The 20,634-nt window shown below is 40.4% G+C and overlaps 1 protein-coding gene across 14 annotated transcripts in view; it reads left to right on the top strand.

Moving 5' to 3' along the window:
• Positions 1 to 20,634, top strand: part of LOC122559093 (contactin-4-like) — a 2,514,776-nt gene that overhangs the window by 2,370,029 nt on the left and 124,113 nt on the right. For all 14 annotated transcript variants that reach the window (XM_087994461.1, XM_087994471.1, XM_087994472.1 and 11 more), the window contains 2 exons: positions 14,038 to 14,108; positions 17,255 to 17,489. In XM_087994461.1, the coding sequence (XP_087850587.1) occupies positions 14,038 to 14,108; positions 17,255 to 17,489 (306 nt within the window). The remainder of the gene's footprint in view (positions 1 to 14,037; positions 14,109 to 17,254; positions 17,490 to 20,634) is intronic.

Here is a 20,634-nt window from a genome sequence, read left to right as displayed (position 1 = left end):
CAAAGAAATAACAATTTCCTGTATTAGATAAATTGCAATAAAGAAACAGTCCATTTGGCATAACCGGTCTATTCCAGTGATTATGACCTGAGTATATTAGAACTTCTAACAGATGAAACTAAAGCTTTGCATGTTCTTGTGGTTTATGACAGCATCACAATTTCACTTCAAAGATAATTATTGACTCTACATGTGGTGTGTGAACTAAAACTTCATTGATCTTAAACTTCCATCAAGCTAGCACCAGAATATTGTTTCTCCCAAGAATGAAACAAAAATTGTTTTACATCTTTCCACATGGTGTTTAACTATGCGTTAGATCTGAACCAATAACTTCACAAAGTCACTTGGAAAAACTAAGGAAAGAATTCAGCTGGAACACAGCGTGGAAAGACTTGTTTCCTCAGAAATGTGAAGTGACCAGAATTCAAATTTTGAGTGCTCTGGCCCAATCATGAGCAGCAAGTAAAACCATTATTTCGCACCAATTTTGTTATCATCATTCACACTAAATAATCATTGAGAGTGAAATAACTGCACAGAGGCTGGTATCCTGTCACCAAGTCACCCTTTATTTGCATGTGCACAGTACACTGGCTGTAACCAGCCAGCTGAGAGCCTGTCCCTGAAGTCAGCAGAATCTCTGAATCCCCGTCTATATTTTTATTTCCACCACCAGGAAGAAAAGAAACACCCAAGTGGCCAGTGACAAGCAGTGCCCTTCACATCAAAAGGCAATGCTGTGTGATCAAACAGTGAAGGGGAGGGCAGGGTGGGCGGCACGGTGGCATGTGGGCGGCCCGGTGGCACAGTGGTTAGCACTGCTGCTTCACAGCGCCAGAGACCCGGGTTCAGTTCCCGCCTCAGGTGACTGACTGTGTGGAGTTTGCACGTTCTCCCCGTGTCTGAATGGGTTTCCTCCGGGTGCTCCGGTTTCCTCCCACAGTCCAAAGATGTGCAGGGTCAGGTGAATTGGCCATACTAAATTGCCCGTAGTGTTAGGTAAGGGGTAAATGTAGGGGTATGGGGTGGGTTTCGCTTCGGCGGGTCGGTGTGGACTTGTTGGGCCGAAGGGCCTGTTTCCACACTGTAATCTAATCTAATCTAATCTAATCTAAATTAAAACAGACTTGGACGGGGGATACTCCTGTTTATTTTTTTTAAGAGCTCTTTTTTTATTATTTTTTATAATTACCTGTTTTTTTGTTTTTTTTAATTTAACCCCCACACTACCACCTAAGTGCGGTAGTGCTATCCCCTGTCTATATCAATCAGCCAGGGCTCCCTGATTGGCCTCTGTTAACAACCCCAATCAAGGATCTGCAGACAATAAAATCCATCTGGTTCTCACTCCAGAGAGATTTCTTCTTGCTAACTGACATGTCCTTGATACAGATTTTTTGTGAAGGAACAACATAGGGTGATCTGTACCAACTTAGACCTGGCATAGGGTCATTGAATAAAAAAGCAAAGAAATTATGATAGGCTGGATAAAAATGTTGCTTCAGCCTCAACTGAGTATTGGATTCAATTCTAGCATCACACCTGAGGAAGGATATGAAGGCATGAGAAAGGATGCAGAAAAAATTCATGAGGATCATTCCAAGGATAAGGCATTTAAATGATATTGTTGGAGAGGAGAATCAGTGGCAATTGTCCTTGGAGAAGAGGAGGTTGGGAGGAGAGTAGATCGAGGTATTCAAAATCACGAGGAGTGATGCGCCGAGTAGGTAAGGAAAGAAATATTCTTATTACTGAAAGCATTGAGAAACAAAGAGCACTGATTCAAGGTAAAACATGCAACAGCAAAACACAGGAAAACTTTGCACAGTGATTGTTTAGAATCTGAAATGCATTTCCCAAACATGATGAAGGCAGATTTAATTATGGCTGTCAAAAGAGAATTGGATTACTATTTGTATAGGAAAATAATGGCAGGTCAACAGAGAAAAGATTGAAGAGTGGCGAGAGTTGTCCAGCCAGTTGTTTTTGCTCTGCCCTGCCATTGAATATGTTCATGACTGATCTTGGGCCTTCTTTTTGCTTTCTCCCCTAATCACCATATCCCTGGTTTTCCTCCAAGATTAAAAATTGGTCAGTTCCAGCCTTAGGTGTATTCAGCAATCTTTAAAAGGCCATTCTGCACTCTGACAAGCACTCTCAGGGTGGAGTTGCCCTGCACAGTTTATGACTTTTGCCCTGAATATGGCAGCTAAGAAGAAATTGGTACCCTGTTTTCCAGGCAGGTACCTGGAGATTCTGGTGGATAAGTGCATCCTCTCCACCACTCCCTGCCAGTCAGCACCAACCTTCAGAATCTGCCAGCCTGGTCCGATGTTGCCACCTGATTCATTGCAGTGTCAGCCATCTTTGCTCCCCACACTCACTCAATATCTGCTACAATACTCAGAGTGAGCAAACCATCCTGAGACACAGCCTGCACCAATTCATCAGCTGGCTGTCTGGCTCTGCATACAAAATGTCCTTGCAGCAGCATTGCAATGCTAGTTGTTGGCTGAAATGTAGTTTGAAGGTGCAGAAGTGTTCTGGACAAGTGTCAAGCAGGCCCTGAAAGGCTGGTGCATGTTGAATGCCAGACGGGAGGTGCCCTAGAAAGTCCCCTGAGATGTTGTTGCTGGGTGTCGAACATGAGGAGGAAGCACTGAGCTGCAGTCACGAGGTGCCCACTCTGATCATTCAGATCGGGTTTTGCTGTTGTAAAATTTCCTCATGGTGACTGGTACAATAGAAGGTTGTATATTAGTGAGGTGAGACTTGCAGTTCGTGAGGCTCACAGCAACAACATTCACATTAATAGGCCTCTCCCTGCTCCCGAGTGAGAATATGGCCTCGATGCCCAGAACTCTGTTTGAAAATACAATGAGGTACTCCCAACGTCAAGAAAGGCTTTTCCCAACTTCTCACACATTTCTCACCATAATCCTCGTCACTCAGGCTTCTGTAAGATTTTTAAACATTTTTGAAATTTGGCATTTTTCAGAATCTTGAGTCTTTCAATGAAATTGGCTCTGAGAATATTGGCCCAATTCCCTCAGCCTCTCATCACAGAATATGCCTTCATCACAATGACTAACGTAGTGAGAATTCATTGCACCACCTCCAGTGCAAGTTTATCCTTCCTTAGATACGGAGACTAAAACTGCACTGACTGTACCAAATGTGGTTTCATAGAAGTCCTCTACAATTGTAGTGCCATTTGTTTCTATGTGTACTGTAATAAAGTCTGATGTGCTATTTGCTTCTCTCAATGCTTGCTGTATCTACATGCTATCTTTTTGCATTCCTTGTATGATCACACCAAAGTCTCTCTGAACATCAGCATTTCCAAGTTTCACACCCTTTAAAAATATTCTGCTTTTCTATTCTCATGACCAAAGTGAACAGCTTCACACTTCCCCACTCTATCATTTCTGCCATTTTGCTGCCCACCTATTTAACCTGTCTTATAACTCTCCATGTCCTACCCAGAGTTTATCTTTCTACCTAGCTTTGTAGCATCAGCATACCTGGATATTACTCTCTATCTCTTTATCAAAGTTATTACAGTTCCCAATCCTTGATGTTTGACTGCAGCCGCCCACTACCTCTATATTCAACATCTCCACAATCCCAGTGATCAACACTAAACTATATCTTACCATTGGAATTGACACTTTCCAGTGTTGGCTTATTTGGAGAGATTAATTGTGTTATCAGTGATTTTATACACACAACTCTCTATAAATCTCCTCACAACTGAGTTGGATCTGCTTTTCATTTGCATTGATTGAAAATGGCTTGTGGCAGTGTTGGAAGGAAGATCCCATTTGGACACAATGGAGTTGTAGCATTACCTTCCAAATCAATCTTTGCTTTCACATTAATCCTGGATTGAAACTTACCCTCTCAGGACATGCCTATCCTTTTACAGTCATCTGTGTGTTAGATTAATAAATTATGGAATGTGCATGAAAGAAAAAGAGAGAAGCACAGATTTGCACAGTAATAGTGAGAAATCCAGAAACCACAGTGGGTTAGTGGTGTTTGTTCATTTATTATAAAATGTTTTACAAAACAAGTCATATGTGGAGACAAACATAAAAAAAACTAATTTCTTCCAGATACTCAGGATTTTGCCCCAAAAGAAAAGCAGCTGTTTTGAAAAATGTGCAACAAACTCTACTTAAACATGTGGTCATTTTAATAAAAAAGGGGAGAGTTAGCAGGTGCAATATTCAGAGACCAGAAGGAAGAGATTAAAGATGGAAATTTAACTGAGAAAAAGAAAGAAGAATGGAGGATTTAAGAAACAAAGAAACTCAAAGCTCTGATATGGCCACTTTAACAGTTGATGAGTGACACAGCACACCAAACTTGTTATGGCCTGAAAGACAGGGTAGACATGTTCAAAGGGAAGAGGTGCTTTGATATTATCAACCAGGAAAATCAAAGGAGTTTTTTATTCATTCGTCGGGCGTGGATGTTGCTAGCTAGGCCAGCATTTAGTGACCGTACCCAGTTGCCCTTGAAGAGGTAGTGGTGAATCACTGCAGATCATAAGCTGCCCTTATGGAGGAATTCCAAGATTTTGCATCAGTGACAGAGAAGAAGCAGTAAAACATTTACAAGTCAGGATGTTGAATGGCTTCGAGGGGAACTTGCAGGTGGTGCTGTTCCCATGTATCTGCTGGTCTTCTTCTTTTAGATAGAAAGGGTCATGGGTTTGGAAGATGCTGTCCAAGGATCTTTGGTGAATTTCTGAAGGACATTTTGCAGATTGTACATACTGCTGTGACTGAGTGTCACTGGTTGAGGGAGTGAATGTTTGTGGATGTGGTGCCAATCAGACAGGCTGCTTTGTCTTAGATGGTGTCAAAGCATCTTGAGTGTTCTTGAGGCTGCACTCACAGGCAAGTGGAGAGTATTCTATCACACTCCTGACTTATACCTTGAATAAGGTGGACATGCTTTGGGCAGACAGGAAGTGAGTTACTCAACACAGTATTCCTCGCCCCTGACCTGGTCTTGTTGCCATTGTATTTATATTCCAAGTCCTGTTGAGGTTCTGGTCATTGGTAAACCCCAAGACATTGATAGCAGATGCTTGTTGATGGTAATGCGATTGAAAGTCAAAGGGCAGTGGTTAGATTGTCTCTTACTGGAGATGGTCATTGTCTGGGATTTATGCGACATGAATGTTACTTGCCACTTATCAGCCCAAGTCTGGATATCGTCCAAATTTTGTTGCATTTGAACAAGGACTGCTTCAGCATCTGAGGAATTGCAAATATTGCTGAACAATGTGCAATCGTTGGCAGAAATCCCCATTTCTGTCCTTATGATAGAGGGAAGATCATTGATGGAGCCGCTAAAGATGACTGGGCCTAAGGCAGTCTACTCAGAAACTCCTGCAAAGAAGTCGTGGAGCTGAGATGACTAACCTCTAACAACCACGACCATCATCCGATGTGCCAGGTATGACTCCAACCAGCAGAGAGTTTGCCCCCGATACCCATTGATTCCAGTTTTGTTAGCAGAGTCAAATGCAACCTTGATGTCAAGGGCTGTCACTCTCACCTCACCTCTGGAATCCAGCTCTTTTGTCCATGTTTGAATCAAGGCTATATGAGGTCAACAGCTGAGTGGCTCGACTGGAATTCAAACTGGGCATCAGTGAGCAGGTTATTGCTGAGCAGGTACTGCTTGAAAACACTATTAATGAGAACTTTCATCACTTTAGTGATGATCAAGAGTAGACTGATGGGGTGAACTAGCTACATTGAATTTGTTTTGCTTTTTGTATGCAGGACATGCCAATTTTCCACATTGTTTGATAGATGCCAGTGTTGTAACTACTGAAAAACTTTGACGAGAGTAGTGACAAGTTCTGGAGTACAAGTCTTCAGTTATTTGTTGGAACATTATCAGGATCCAAAACCCTTACAGTTTCCAGTGCCTCCAAACATTTCTTGAAATCAGGTGGAGTGAATCAAATTTTCTGCAGACTGGTCTCTGAGATGCTGGGGACCACTGTCAGATTCCAAGGTGGATCATCCATTTGGCACTTCTGGCTGAAGATTGCTGAGAATACTTCAGCCTTATCTTTCGTGCTAATGTTTTGGGCTATTCCATTATTGAGGATGAGGATATTTGTGGAGCCTCTTCCAGTGAGTTGTTTAATTGTCCACCACTGTTTATGACTGGATATGGCAGGACTGCAGAGCTTGGATCTAATCTATTGGTTGTGGGATTGCTTAAATCTGTCTATCACACGCTGCTTATATTATTTGGTACACGAGTAGTCCTGTGCGTTAACTTCACCAGGTTGACACCTTGATTTTAGATGCGCTTGGTATTGTTCCTGGCATGCCCTCCTGCACTCTCCATTGAACCAGGGTTGATATCCCGGCTTGATGATAATGGTTGAGTGGGGGTTATACCGGGCCATGATGTTACAGATTGTGTTGGAATACAATCATGGCTCCACAAATATCCTCATCCTCAGTAATGGAATAGCCCAAAACATTAGCACAAAAGATAAGGTTGATAGCCAACAGTGCCTCATGGATGACCAGTCATTAGTTGCTAGACCTGTTTGAGATCAATCCAATTTAGCACAGTGATAGTTGACGTGACTTTGACTTAGGATGGAATGAAATTGAAGGCTCAGTGGAACTCGCAGTAGGATCCACTTGCACTCCCCCTTTGGGATTCAGTGATCTTTTGCTGTAGGATGTTCAATCACATTAAGGTACTCCAGCATCATGTCAACATTCAGTCAGCAAAGGTACATTGCTCCCATCTAGGAAAATGTTGGCAGTAATTCCCAGGGCTGCCTGAGAAGTTCCCAGATGTGAAAGCTCTGTGTGAGAAATGGGCAATTCTATTTGTGTCCTTTTGCAAACCACTAGAAATTAACACGATGGACAGCACGAGGTGAAGTCTCAGTACAAGTTGGTTGCACTTCACTTAATGAACACTCAAAGATTCAGCCACACCAGTGCCACATAGGCATCAATTCAAACTTTGTTTCTGTAAATATTAATTGACTCAAAAGATTGAAAAGTGAAGTTTAGTTTTATGGAAACGTGACCATTAATTTATTTTTCATGTGCAAACTCATAGGGTTTGTTAGCTTGCAGGTTTTTTAAAAAAGCACACATTTTATATGCTGGCCATGAATCTGCAAGTTGAAATTTTGTTCCTTGTTTTGCAGGAAAATATATCTTGCACTAAGTTAATTTTCACACTCTGGATTTCAAATCATGACGACCAGATGAATTAATATTGTTGAAAAGAGCAACATTGTTGCCAAAACTTTTCATCTTGCACTCATCTGGCAAGAACATCAAATTTCAAATGATCACAACAATTTAGATGACAGGAGAAAATTGGTGATTGGTGGGCAAGGCAACTCTTACTAACTGAGCCATTGCCACAGAGAAAGCATGGTTGAACTCTGGCCTCCCCGAAATCCCTATTTTTACAAAAATGGCACAAGATTTGAACATAATTCTTTGGTTTGACAAAAGTTTTCTTCCGAATTTAGGACTGAATGTGAGAGGAAGATTGTGCAGAGCATAAAGATTGGAGTCGATTAGTTTTATCCAATGACCTTTACTAAATAGTGAATGCTTTTTTGTACTGTAGGATCCCTTTCAATAATCTGTTCTGTGGGTTTCAAGATTTTGCTGGAGAATAATTCTATTTGCTGACGTGTCTATCTGGCAAAAAGGCTGAAATGGCTGCTATTAATTATTTAGCAAAACATTTCCATTCAGCTGTATTATACTAGATTTTCATTTTATAATTTTGCAAAGTCAATGAAATATGGTATTGAATTTCAAAATTAATTCTTAAATGTCTTGGTTATTGCACAGTTCAAGAAGAAAGCCATGTAATAAATAGGCTGAGCAATTTAGGTTTGATGGATGTGGTCAGAAATGCCGATCAAACATAACCATGTGTTCAATGGTTTTGTAACAGAGTATTGAAGTATGGCTTAATATGTGAGGGTGGTGTGTCTGTCTCTAATGCACTGATCAAGTCTCGAATGCTCTTTCCAGCTCATGTTAGTGCTGTCCTGCTATAAACTCCCCCTTACGTTCAGATGCCTTTTCAACCAACTTGCTACCACTACACCACCCATTTGAATTTCTTTAGGGAGGCATTTTCCAATTTTCTTTCAATCTAGCTGAACTTACGTTATTTGGTACACAAGTAGTCCTGGTTGTTAACTTCACCAGGTTGACACCTCAGTTTTAGATATGCCTGGTGCTGCTCCTGGCATGTCCTCCTGCACTCTCTACTGAACCAGTATTGATCCCCTGGCTTGATGGTAATGGTTAAGTGGGAAATCTGTAATTAATTGCAACTCATATCATATTATTTTTATCCTGCCTAAACCCATACCCTTCTTGCTCTTAATAATCCAGTGTTGAAAAATTATTTTTAAAGGCGTAATACTGCACATGATTTTCCTGTTTGAGCATTATGGAGATAAGGGCTTGAAGAGAGCTATTTTTAGTTTTGTTGCCTTATTATTGACATAACACAATTCATGACACCAAAATTATTTCAAGATGTATTTAAATTAATAACAGCTTAAACTTTATATAAGGCCTGCAAATTTCCATGCCAGGCACCTAAATCATCTCCAAAATCCCTGTTGTAATGCAACTTGCAAATGCATAGAGGTGCAGATCTTCACCTTGCTGCCTGTGTAGAAATCTGGCATTGCAGGTTGTCAGATTGAAATGCAATCATGTCCTTCCTGGCCTGCTGAATTCATGTGATTGCTCCTATGAGGAACACGCACTGCACTCTTACTGACACTTCCATTCTGACAGACTGTTGCCTGTTGGGTTTGCAAAACAGTGTCAGCTACAGAGCTGAGATTGAGTGTGTAACAAAGCACAATGACTGTGAAGTGACATAGGAATATTCAGAGCATTGAAAGCTGGTAGAGGCAGCTGAAATAAACTAAAGTACAAACAATAGATAGAACACTGCTGAAAAGCAGATAAGGAAACATGATTGCAGTTTTTTCTCTCTCGACTCTGATCAAAATGAAAGATGGCATAAAGTAAGACTGGCTGTTTTTCCATTACAATATTGCAAGCAATTTGTTTAAGAAGTCAAAGCAATTGTGCATCACTTGACTCTTAATGATGTTGGAAACAGGCATCTTTCAGATGCATTCCACACTGAATTTCTGTGAAATCAGAAAATAATCGGAATGCAGAGATTTTAAATACTTTTGAGTCATGTTTGGAATCCCAAGTGACTGTAACTTATGAAGAGTACATGCTTAATATTAGGGCCAACATGAAAGAAAGTCTATTGATCATTCAGATCTCCTTGACTTAACTCACAGAATCCTACAATTTAAAAGGTGATCTAATTAAAGACAGGATTTTATTAGATATGAGATTCTGCGCTGAGAAGAAAAATTCACTCTCAGGAAAGCAATTGACAAGTACAGAACTTCTAGAGTTGTAAATGAGCAGAAAGAGCATATTTATGTCAGAACTGACCAGGTCTTGCATTATACTGACAAATACTCCAGTCTCAAAGGGCAGAAAAATGAAAGACAAAGGGAAGGCTGCAAATACTGCAGGGTACATCATGCAGATGAGAAGGACATGTGTCGGGTATAGGGATAGTAGTCTTCTCACTGCAATAAGCCAATTCATTTTGAACACAAGTGTATGTTTAAAAGGAAAAACAACAAGCAGGTACTGATAGCTCCTAGAGTGATATTGGCTGAGGGTTCTAATGAATCATGCTATACCACACAACAGTCTAGTCAATAGATCTCAAATAGTTTCTAGCTGTTGGAATGAGGACTGCTAAAGGAGCATATCAAACAACATAAAGTTTCTGTGCAAAGTGGCTCAAGATAGCAGCCCAACAATGAAACCCTTGACAATGAGGTTGAGGTTACATGATGGTACTGTGAGCATGCTGAAAGCCCTGGTTATAGTGCCAGGTCCCTGAAAAATCATGAATGAAGATTTGGAATTCCAGATTACAGACAGCAAGGACAAGCCACTTATCCCAGCTAAAGCAAGCCTGAAGCTTGGGCCAAGAGCCCTCAATAAGCTCAAAGAGATTTGATGTTTGTCTCAATGCACTAAACTACCGAGTATGGAATAGATCCTTCAAGAAATACAAAATTGTATCTGCAGAGTTAAAATGTCTCCCAGGAAAATATCAGTTTGAAGGAGATAAGAATTTAAAACCAATTTCATTTCTGCTGAGGAACGTTCCAAATTCCTTCAAGGCCAATCTAAAAGGCAAGATTGAAGAACTGGGAAATAAAAAGGAGTTAATTAAGCAAGTGATAACTCCTCCAGAATGGGTTAGCAGTGAAAAAACCAGGAACATTGGGAGTATGCATCAACCCAAGAATCTAAATAAGACTCTGAAGTAATTTCACAATCCCATGCCAATCATCAAAGGAGTATTGCCACAATTTGCAAAGGCAAACAGCTTCACCACCCAAGGTGCAAAGGATGATGATTAGCAAGTGAAAGTGATGAAAGCAGCAGCTTGCTAGTAATATTATGGATGTTCTTCTATCGATATCACTGATTGCACATGTTGTTTGTCATTTCCATTGCTCCAGAGGAATATCAAGGAGATAGCATGAAATAGATAGTGATCCTCGGGAATAGAAGCTATTCTGAATGATCTGCTCTGTTATGAATGTGAGGAGACAATGCATGAAGCCAATGCTGACCATGATCAACATCTAATGAGACTCCTTGATGGAATTTGCCAGGAGAACCTGTAGGTGGAGAAGAAAATACTCCAACTAAAGAAGTCTGCATTCAAGTAGTAGTCCGTAAAATGACAGAATTTGCAAAAGTGACACCTGTAGCAGTGATATAGCACCAAAAGGTTTTAAAGCAGTACGACAATTTGTTGCATTTGTCAACTATTTGGAAATTCTTGACCAATTTGTCATGAGAGTATGAACCACAACACCGACTCCTGAGTGCTATTGGGTTCACTGGAGTCAAGCAACTAGTGATACCCATGCCAGGGCTCAAAAAAATGCCGTAAGTGATGGCGTCACCCTGCAGTGTGATATCAATGAGAATAGACATGCAGCAACCCTAATGCAGGAAAGATGAATAGTTGTAATTGCACCCTATATGTTAACATAAACTGAATGACGTCGAGAGTGTGGTGCCAGAAATGCACAGTAAGTCAGGCAGCATCTGAAGAGCAGGAAAATCAACGTGCTCAGATTGAGAAAGCATACCTGGTCATTGTGTCTGCTTGTGAACACTCTCATCAATCTGCACTTGGAAGAGACAAAGTGACAGTCAACTCCAACTACAGAACACTTCAAAACATTTTCCTCGAGCTTCTATTATCTGCACCAAAGCATCGACAAAGAATTCTATTCCAGTTAAAGAGGTACCTTCTGAATGTAACCTAAAAACAAGGTGGATATCACAGATATGCTTTTGTGGTTATCACTCCTGTTTCAGAATATAGAGGATAGTATGGCAATGTATAAGATCTTCCAGATCCATTGTGAAGTAACAAATCATCAAGCTATGAAAACGGTCAACCCAGTGGAGATATTAAATCTAACAGAGCCAAGTACCTTGCTGAAATCAAGCAAACTACCTAATAAGATACAACTCTTCCAGTGTTACAAAAGGTAATGATGAAAGGCAGGCCCATGAACATCAAGGATGTATCTTGATATATGAACGTATTGGGCATACAGAGACAACAGGGCAAATAGACCAAGATGACATATTGTACAAAGGCAATAGAGTCACTCTCTATAAGAAGCTGCAAGGAAAGATGCTAAAATACATCCCTGCAGGGTTACCAAAGAATTGAGTCAAGTCTGAGGAAGGTGAGATAACTGCTGTGCTGAAGTGGTTTTTAACTGATGTGCGGTGACAAGGTTAGATATTGGGAATGTCGTAATGGCTGAGTTTGCTTTTAGACATTCGATAGTCTCAGTGGTAGCCACACAAGTCAGCTGGTCCAACCCCCTGTTACCAGTATAGTAGTCAAGATATTCAGTTCCTGCAAGTGTGAAGAGGTCTACACCATCACCTGTCTTAGACACATGTGTCATCTTTGTTTGCAGCCGTGCTTCCAATCTCCTCTGGAGCCTTGGTATCTATTATTGAAGGCAGTGTCTGCCAACATTCAACACTGTGAAGGAGAAGGGAAATTTCATTTGTTATGCATCCTTTGTGCCTTAATACTGAAAATGTTGGGAACTACTGCTCCACTGGCCAAACATGAGCAGCAACATCAAGGACCATGCCAGTCAAGGCAGGGTTTATCTTGAGTATCAAGCTAAGAATTCTGGACAGCTGCTGATAGATAAATCATGGATACCATACTGTACTAACTATAGGGAGGTGGACTGGCTGACTTTCATGGCTACCATTGAGACTGTTGAATGTCTGAAAACACATTCCAGCTATTATGGCATTTCCTTACATTCAAAACAATGGTCCTCTGTTCCCAAGTGAAGAATTAAGTCACTTCAAAAATGAAAGGGAAATTCATCACCGTTCACCTACTCCACATTTACCCATATCAAATAGAAAGACTGAAGCAGTAGTGAAACTTGACAGAAGAATTAAAAAGAAATTGAGCAATACTGGCACAGATTTTTACAGGGCAAACTTCAACAAGAGAAACATACTTCCTGACAGCATGGAAAGTAGTCTAGAACAAAAAATAGTGTTACATTGCACCCAAACAACTCTTCCAATAGCAGAAAAGTTTCAAAGATAGAGGTTATAACAAACATGAGGGACAAAGTCATGGTTAAATGGCAGAATATTGAATTTATAATTTACATGATTGCCACACCATTGTCAGAGTTGAGCATTGGAGAGCCATTCTGGGTTCACATCTTCAACATTTCCAGCAAATGTCAGCCCAATAGCAACTTGAGACCTGCACATATGCAGTTGTCATCTCAGATATCACAACCATAGGCATGTAAGTACTACAGGAAGAGCTGTTGCTCAACTGCAGGTAGTTGATCAGAAAGACATGAGCTCATCACCTAGACAGTCCACAGATCAACCGGGCATCATGGCAACATAATATATAGGAACTTGCCCAGTGAAGGAACATCTCCAAATTAGTAGCAAACATGCATTCCATTAAGAGACCAGCATGATTTAAAGATTATGGACAGAATGTATATATAGAGACTGCTGAGAATAACAAATAACCAGTGCATGAGAACAGTATTCTGTATTATGGGTAACTTGTGAAAGTCAAAATGTACATGACTGTGTGTGCAATTTTCTTTTTTTGTTTTTTTGATTTTTGAAATATATGGGGAGTTATTTGAATTGAAAAGCAATTAAGCACAAATAAACCTTTCTTGCCTGCCATTTCCATAAGACTTCTACCCAGAGATACACACTTTGAATGCAGCCATCTTACTGACACTTGAATGAAAAATTCATTTTGAGCAGACTGCTGCTTGTTATAATCAGAACAGAGGCAGCCTGATGTCTGTTTCTACTGTTGATAGTTGGTCTCATTGGTGGCAGGCGAGAGCAAGGTGTTCATGTTCATAATTTTCATGTTTATTGTGCTTATTCATTGAAAATATCCAACAACGTCGGTAAGAAATATAAATACTTCAGTAGTTGCACTTCCCTCATTTAAGAGGGCAAGATGCTTAATTTTTTAATACATATTTATATCAAATATAAATATTTGTATATGTTTACATATATATGTCCTATGCTGTTTATGTGATGGTCAAATTGTGCACTGAGAACTTAAAGCTGTTAAGTATTAATAAATTCAAATTTAATGGTTGATAAAGCTATTGTTATGATTATTGTATGTATTACATATTACATTCACAAATTGTATTATTACATATTTGCATTTATTTGGGAGCAGCAGAAACTAGTGAATTTTGTTAAATGAGAAAGGAATTTCATTTTCCTTGACTGCAGATTTCCTGTCCTGGTTTCCTGTGATCTAAACTTATCCATTCTTTTTGTTTTCTTGCAGTTCCTGACATGGGTCCGGCCAATGTTAGTGGGGGAGGTGGCAGTCGTTCTGAACTGGTAATAACTTGGGAGGTGAGCTCAATTTATCTTTGCAAGTTTTTAAATGCAGAGTTATGCCAGAAAATGCTCATCTACTAAAACATGAGAGATACAGAACTATTGAACAGAATTAGCACAATAATATACATTTAACAGCATTTACTTTTACCCAGTGATCCTAAATTTGGCTCCATATCACAATGCACATATTGTAGTAAAAAAGGCAATAAATATCCAACAGCCATGTTGCATGTGTATCGCCCCATTAGTAGTGAAATCTGTTATACCAGTGGCCAGACACGTTGTGTCCTTAAAACATAAATAAAACAGCAGATTTTAGCCAATTCTGAGAAATCTCTGGAAAATTCAACTCTGTAAAGCAATTAAGTAAGTTCAAGATTTCAGTTGCCCATTATAACCCAGTCTCAACAAACAGGCCATTCGCCTTCAGCATCAGAAATGCCTTCATTCCTCAGGGACTTAGCAAGGCTCCTGTTAAGGACTGTAGTGACTATATCGTTACCGCCTCTCTTACCCATTTGTTCTAGAAACAAATTCATTGCTACACTAAATCTATGTGCATGACTATGGTAAACATTAAATTGCAAAAGTAAAATATGAATTAATTTTTAAATTATAATCTGGTTCTTTGCTAGTTTTGAAATTTTTGTGAGATGTTTTTAATTGCTGTAATCAGTTGCAGAAGCTTCAACAAAAATCAAGTACCTTCAACCATTTCCCCCTTTTCGATTCTCCTCAAGCTCCTATATGTGGCCATGAAAATAAGACGCTGATGATTCAGAAAGATATAAAGATTTTGTCTCTTTTATGGCAAGGTGGAGAGTTGTAGAATGACTTTCTACCTCTTATAAAGACTGCAACTGGTGTGCTATTGGTCACTTTAATATGTATTTAACTGCTTCAGCACTGTACAAGAATCACACAGATAAGTTTTCTTGTAAGTTTTATGGAAATAGCATTTATTGACCTTAACACCTGATAAAGGAAAAGGAAAAGTGTTTCAACTGAAAGTTCCACGTATAGCCAAAAGGCACTCTCACTCAAACAGCAGTAATTTACAAGGAGGGAGGGTATGTTAAGTTGATTAAAAGTGTCCCAAAAAGCCAGTCAGATACAGATCCTGCAGATTAATATGTCAGCAAGTTTTAAGCCACGTTCTGCGATTTCTTTAAAGATTCTATGCAGAGATGGTTTGAAGTCTTGACAGATGACCTCTGTTGATTTCTTTGAAGTCAGTAAGTGTTTGGTTTGTGTAGAAGATGCTATCTGTGGTGTAGCTAATCAATCACAGGCTCTGCACACTTTTATCAAAAGGCTGGGTGGGCAGGGAGGGTGGTTGTGGGAGAGATGTCATCTCTTTTTGCTGTAACCTACTTGTGATCTCTGGAGGAATAGTTGTTTTTTTTAAAATACAAAGGGTTACCTTTGCATATTGTAATATAGATAGATAGTTGTATTGTCTAAAAGAACTGTCGGAACTAATTAGTTGGGAACCAATTATATGTGTAAGTGTTTAGGGAGGGTGTGGGGGAAAACATTCATGGTTGCACTGGAGTACCAGATTATGTATAACAAAGCATCTACTGAAATAAATCTCTCAACCTGGCAGCATGGTCAATTTGGTTAACAACAAAGCGTTCTTGCCTTTCTAAGGCTAAAGTACTTTTTTTCAACTCTGGGAGCCAAAGACAACCAAGTGGCATTACACTTGGTATGGTGTTACCACCATTCACAAAGTAGCCAGTTACTAACTATGGTCATTATAAGCTGGGGAACCTACATTCTTGGTCTACTTTTGACAATGAATAGGCTCAATATTCGATGGGGCTTTCTCCTCAGCTGGCAGGGTTCATTATTCAAAGTAATTGACGGTAATGACTTTGCCTACATCCACCTGAATACCTGTGAGAGATTCAGGCTTGTGGATCAAAAGGTTGATTGCCCTAATGGGCTACATCCAGACAGCATAACTTATTTCTGGATAGCTTTGTAATTTGCAAGGTTAAGTTATGTAAATGTTTGGCCATTTTGAGAGCTGCTGTTCAGATCACTTAACATTCATGTGGTCAGTATTTCTTTTCAATCACATCCTGTATTTCAGTCCCCGCAGTAAGTATAGTCCTTCTTGATGTAAAGCATGGATAATAACACATTTGTGATGCCTTTCATTTCACCTGGAGTTTTCAAACAGCTTCACAGCCACTGTCAAAGTGTAGACACTGTGGTTGGATAAAATCATTTTGGGCTCAGTAAGATTTATCAAAGAACTAATTAGACAAATGCCTAATTTAATGGTTTGGCAGTTTTGGTTGAGAGAGACAGGAGAACTTGCTGCTCATCTTCAATGCTTGGGATGTTTTTTTAACAACTCTTCAATTAGTCTCAGTATATTTCATACAAATCAGATTACCACCAGCACTGCACTGCAGCAAAGTGCCAACCTCAATTTCAAGCTTGGGAGTTGGAGTAAGACTTGAGTCCATAAACTCTGACTCAGCAGTGCACATGCTAAGATTAAGGTTCATAAGTATCCCACAAGAATTCTTAATCCTTATACCTCTCAACTCTCCATTGAGAAGACCCTTTCTCTTACTTTATGGTTCTGGCTGTAGCCCGTGTGATATTGATAACTTGGAGAATATTGTGAGCATGACTTTTGCTCTTGCATTTGTTTCAAGTGTTGAATCCCTTGTACAGTCTGCGTGTTCAGTCGGTGTTACTTCAGGATCCCAAGTTAGTCAATATTGAATAATATTAAGCCACTGGGAAAATGTTTGAACCCTTTTTCATGTGTCTAGTGTTTTAAGTGTTAAACTGATGTAAAAAAATACAATCTATGGTGTTGGGAAACTTTTGAACAGTGTTCTGTTGCATTGGTTTGTCTACTGGTTGCAAAAAAAATGTAATATGATTATGGTGTCTTGTACAATAAGTTCGAAAAGCAAATCTGGTTGGGAGCAAATATGAAGCCTTGGGCCTTTGCGAAGTTTGAGTCTTAGGCCTTACAACGAAACAGTCTATGGTTTTTGTCTTCTTTGCATTTGGTTGGATTGCTAGTTTATTTCAAATGTTCCTACTTTATATAAAACATCCTGTGCAATACGAATAAGTTGGTGCAGTTTATTTTTGGTAACAATTTTTAAACCTTTGATTCTCAGCCTGTGCCTGAAGAGTTACAAAATGGTGAAGGCTTTGGATATGTTGTTGCTTTCCGACTGCTGGGAACGACAAGCTGGATGAAGGCAGCAGTAACCTCAGCAGATGCATCAAGATACGTGTTTAGAAATGAAAGTGTGCCACCTTTCTCTCCTTATGAAGTAAAAGTTGGAGTCTATAATAACAAAGGCGAAGGCCCTTACAGCCCAGTAATCATTGTATATTCTGCTGAGGAGGGTAAGTAACAAAACTCTTGATCAATTATCTGAAAACACCAATTGTTATGGTCCCAAATTTTGTATTTCCTTGCCGTGCTATAAATTTGCACACCAAAAATGGACAGGAGTCTTGCTCTCAGGGCTCTTCTGGCATTGCACTTCTCACTGCCCATCCCTGATTGCCCAGAGGGCAGTTCAAAGTCAACCATATTGCAGTGAGTTTGGAGTCACTTGTAAGCTAGACCTGGTTATGTTCCCTAAAGGGAATTGTCTCGAGAACAATTGACAATGATTACACGGCCACCAATAGAGTTATAGAGATGTGCAGCCCAGAAACAGACCCTTTGGTCCAACTCATCATGCTGACCAGATATCCTAACTTAATCTTGTCCCATTTGCTAGCACTTGGCCCATATCCCTCTGAACACTTGCTATTCATATACCCATCCAGATGTCTTTTAAATAGGCTAGCTTTTTATTCCAAATTTTTTGCCTGAATTCACATTTCACCATCTGCCATGGTGGAATATGAAGCTCGGTTTGCCGTGACTTTTCCAATAAGTATGCCACATTTGACCCTAAAGAAGCGTTTAACTCGGCATCATGTTAGACTGGCCTGGTTGCAGTATTCATGTATTTCCCAATCACTGGTGAGTGATTTGCCTTAATCGCTGGTTTTAATCACTCGGCTGAGAACAGAATCTGTAGAAATAAATATTGCGCTGTACAGAAAACCTGACATAAAAGCAAATAAAACTGGAAATGCATGGCGTCCAATGACCTTCCAAGTTCATTTCCTTTTTTTCAGAACTCGGAAATGCTTTGAAAAGGAACAGCTTGTCTCTTCATAATAGTTGACTGATCCGTCAGTGGACCATATCTGTTATTGTGTCGTCTATATCCAGCATTGGCTGTGGAAATGAAAGTTACCTCCATTGTTGGGGGTGGGGGATGCTGGGTGGGGGAAAGACCGGACTTTTTGTTACATGATTGTCATAGAGTCATAGAGATGTACAGCACGGAAACAGACCCTTCGGTCCAACTTGTCCATGCTGACCAGATATCCCAACCCAATCTACTCTCACCTGCCAGCACCCGGCCCATAAGCCTCCAAACCTTTCCTATTCGTATATTTATCCAGATGATGTTGCAATTGTACTAGCCTCCACCACTTCCTCTGGCAACTCATTCCATACACGTACCACCCTCTGCGTGAAAAAGTTGTCCCTTAGGTCTCTTTTATATCTTTCCTCTCTCACCCAAAACCTATGCCCTCTAGTTCTGGACTCCCCCATCCCAGGGAAAAGACTTTCTCTATTTATCCTATCCATGCCTTTCTTGATTTTATAAACCTCTATAAGGTCACTGCTCAGTCTCCAACACTCCAGGGAAAACAGCCCCAGCCTGTTCAGCCTCTCCCTATAGCTCAAATCATCCAACCCTGATGACATGGTTGTAAATCTTTTCTGAACCCTTTCAAGTTTCACAACATCTTTCTGATAGGAAGGAGACCAGAATTGCACGCAATATTCCAACAGTGCCCTAACCAATGTCCTGTACAGCTGCGACATGACCTCCCAACTCCTGTACTCAATACTCTGACCGATAAAGGAAAGCATGCCAAATGCCTTCTTCACTATCCTATGTACCTGAAACTCCACTTTCAAGAGGCTATGAATTTGCACTCCAAGATCTCTTTGTTCAGCAACACTCCATAGGACCAAACCATGAAGTGTATAAGTCCTGCTAAGATTTGCTTTCCCCAAATGCAGCACCTCGCATTTATCTGAATTAAATTCTATTTGCCACATTTCTGCCCATTGGCCCATCTATCAAGATCCCATTGTAATCTGAGGTAATCCTCTTTGATGTCCACTCCACCTCCAATTTTGGTGTCATCTGCAGTCCAGAACTAGGGGGCATAGGTTTAGGGTGAGAGGGAAAAGATATAAAAGAGATCACGCAGAGAGTGGTACGTGTATGGAATGACCTGCCAGAGGATGTAATGGAGGCTGGTACAACTGCAACATTTAAGAGGCATTTGGATGGGTATATGAATAGGAAGGGTTTGGAGGGATATGGGCCGGGTGCTGCCAGGTGAGACTAGATTGGGTTGGGATATCTGGTCGGCATGGACAGGTTGGACCGAAGGGTCTGTTTCCATGCTGTACGTCTCTATGACTCTATGTCTATGACTAATTGTCCAATGCCATTCATGACTGGATGCCAGGACTGTAGACTTTAGCTCTATTCCATTGTTTGTGGAGTTGCTCAGTCAATGATATCGGACATTGCTTCTGTTGTTTGGCATGTGTGTTGTTCTGTTTCACTGCTTTAGCAGCTCGACACCTCATCTTCAGGTATGCTTTCTTTTGTTCATTGCATGTTCCCTTGAGCACTTCACTGAATCAGGGTTGATCTCCCAACTTCCTGGTAATGGTAGAGTGAGCATGCCCCAAGCCACACAATTACAGGTTGTGGTTGAACATAAGTCTGCTGTTGCTGATGGTCCACAGTTCCTCACAGATGGCCTGTTTTGAATTGCCAGACCTGTTGAAGTCTGTCCCACTTAGGGTAGTGGTAATGCCATACTACATGACGGAGGATATCCTCAATGTAAAGCCAGGATTTTAATTCCGTAAGGACTATGTGATGATCGCTCCAGCTGATATTATCATGGACAGATCAATATACTACAGGCAGATTGGTGAGGACAAGGTCAAGTAAATTTTCCCGTTATTCATTCCTTATCGTCTGTTGAGAATCTAATCTATAGGCTTTAGGATTCAACAGTTCAATCAGTAGTTGGTGATGGACATTGAAGCCCCCTACTCACAGTCTATTCTTGCTGTTGCCACCCTCAATGCTTCCACCAGTGTTCAACATGGAGGTATACTGATTCAACATTCATTCATTCGGAGGTCTTAGCATTGGAGGAAATGCCAGTCAGCAGGAGGTTGCCTTGCCCATATTTGACCTGATTCCACAAGACTTCATTGAGTCAAGAGTCAACATTGAAGATTCCAAGGGTAACTCTCTTCTGACTGTATACCATTGTGCTGCCACCTTTGCTGGGTCTGTGTTACCAGTGGAATATACCCAAGGATTTTGAAGATGTCTGGGACTGTGTCTGCAAGATACGATACTGTGAGTGTAACCGTCTA

This window comes from Chiloscyllium plagiosum, unplaced genomic scaffold, assembly GCF_037043375.1.
Source record: "Chiloscyllium plagiosum isolate Xiang-an unplaced genomic scaffold, Cpla_swu_hap1 HiC_scaffold_14, whole genome shotgun sequence".
Classification (NCBI taxonomy): domain Eukaryota; kingdom Metazoa; phylum Chordata; class Chondrichthyes; order Orectolobiformes; family Hemiscylliidae; genus Chiloscyllium; species Chiloscyllium plagiosum.
Note: the sequence above shows the minus strand (reverse complement) of the source record. Positions and strands in the feature narration are given on the sequence as shown.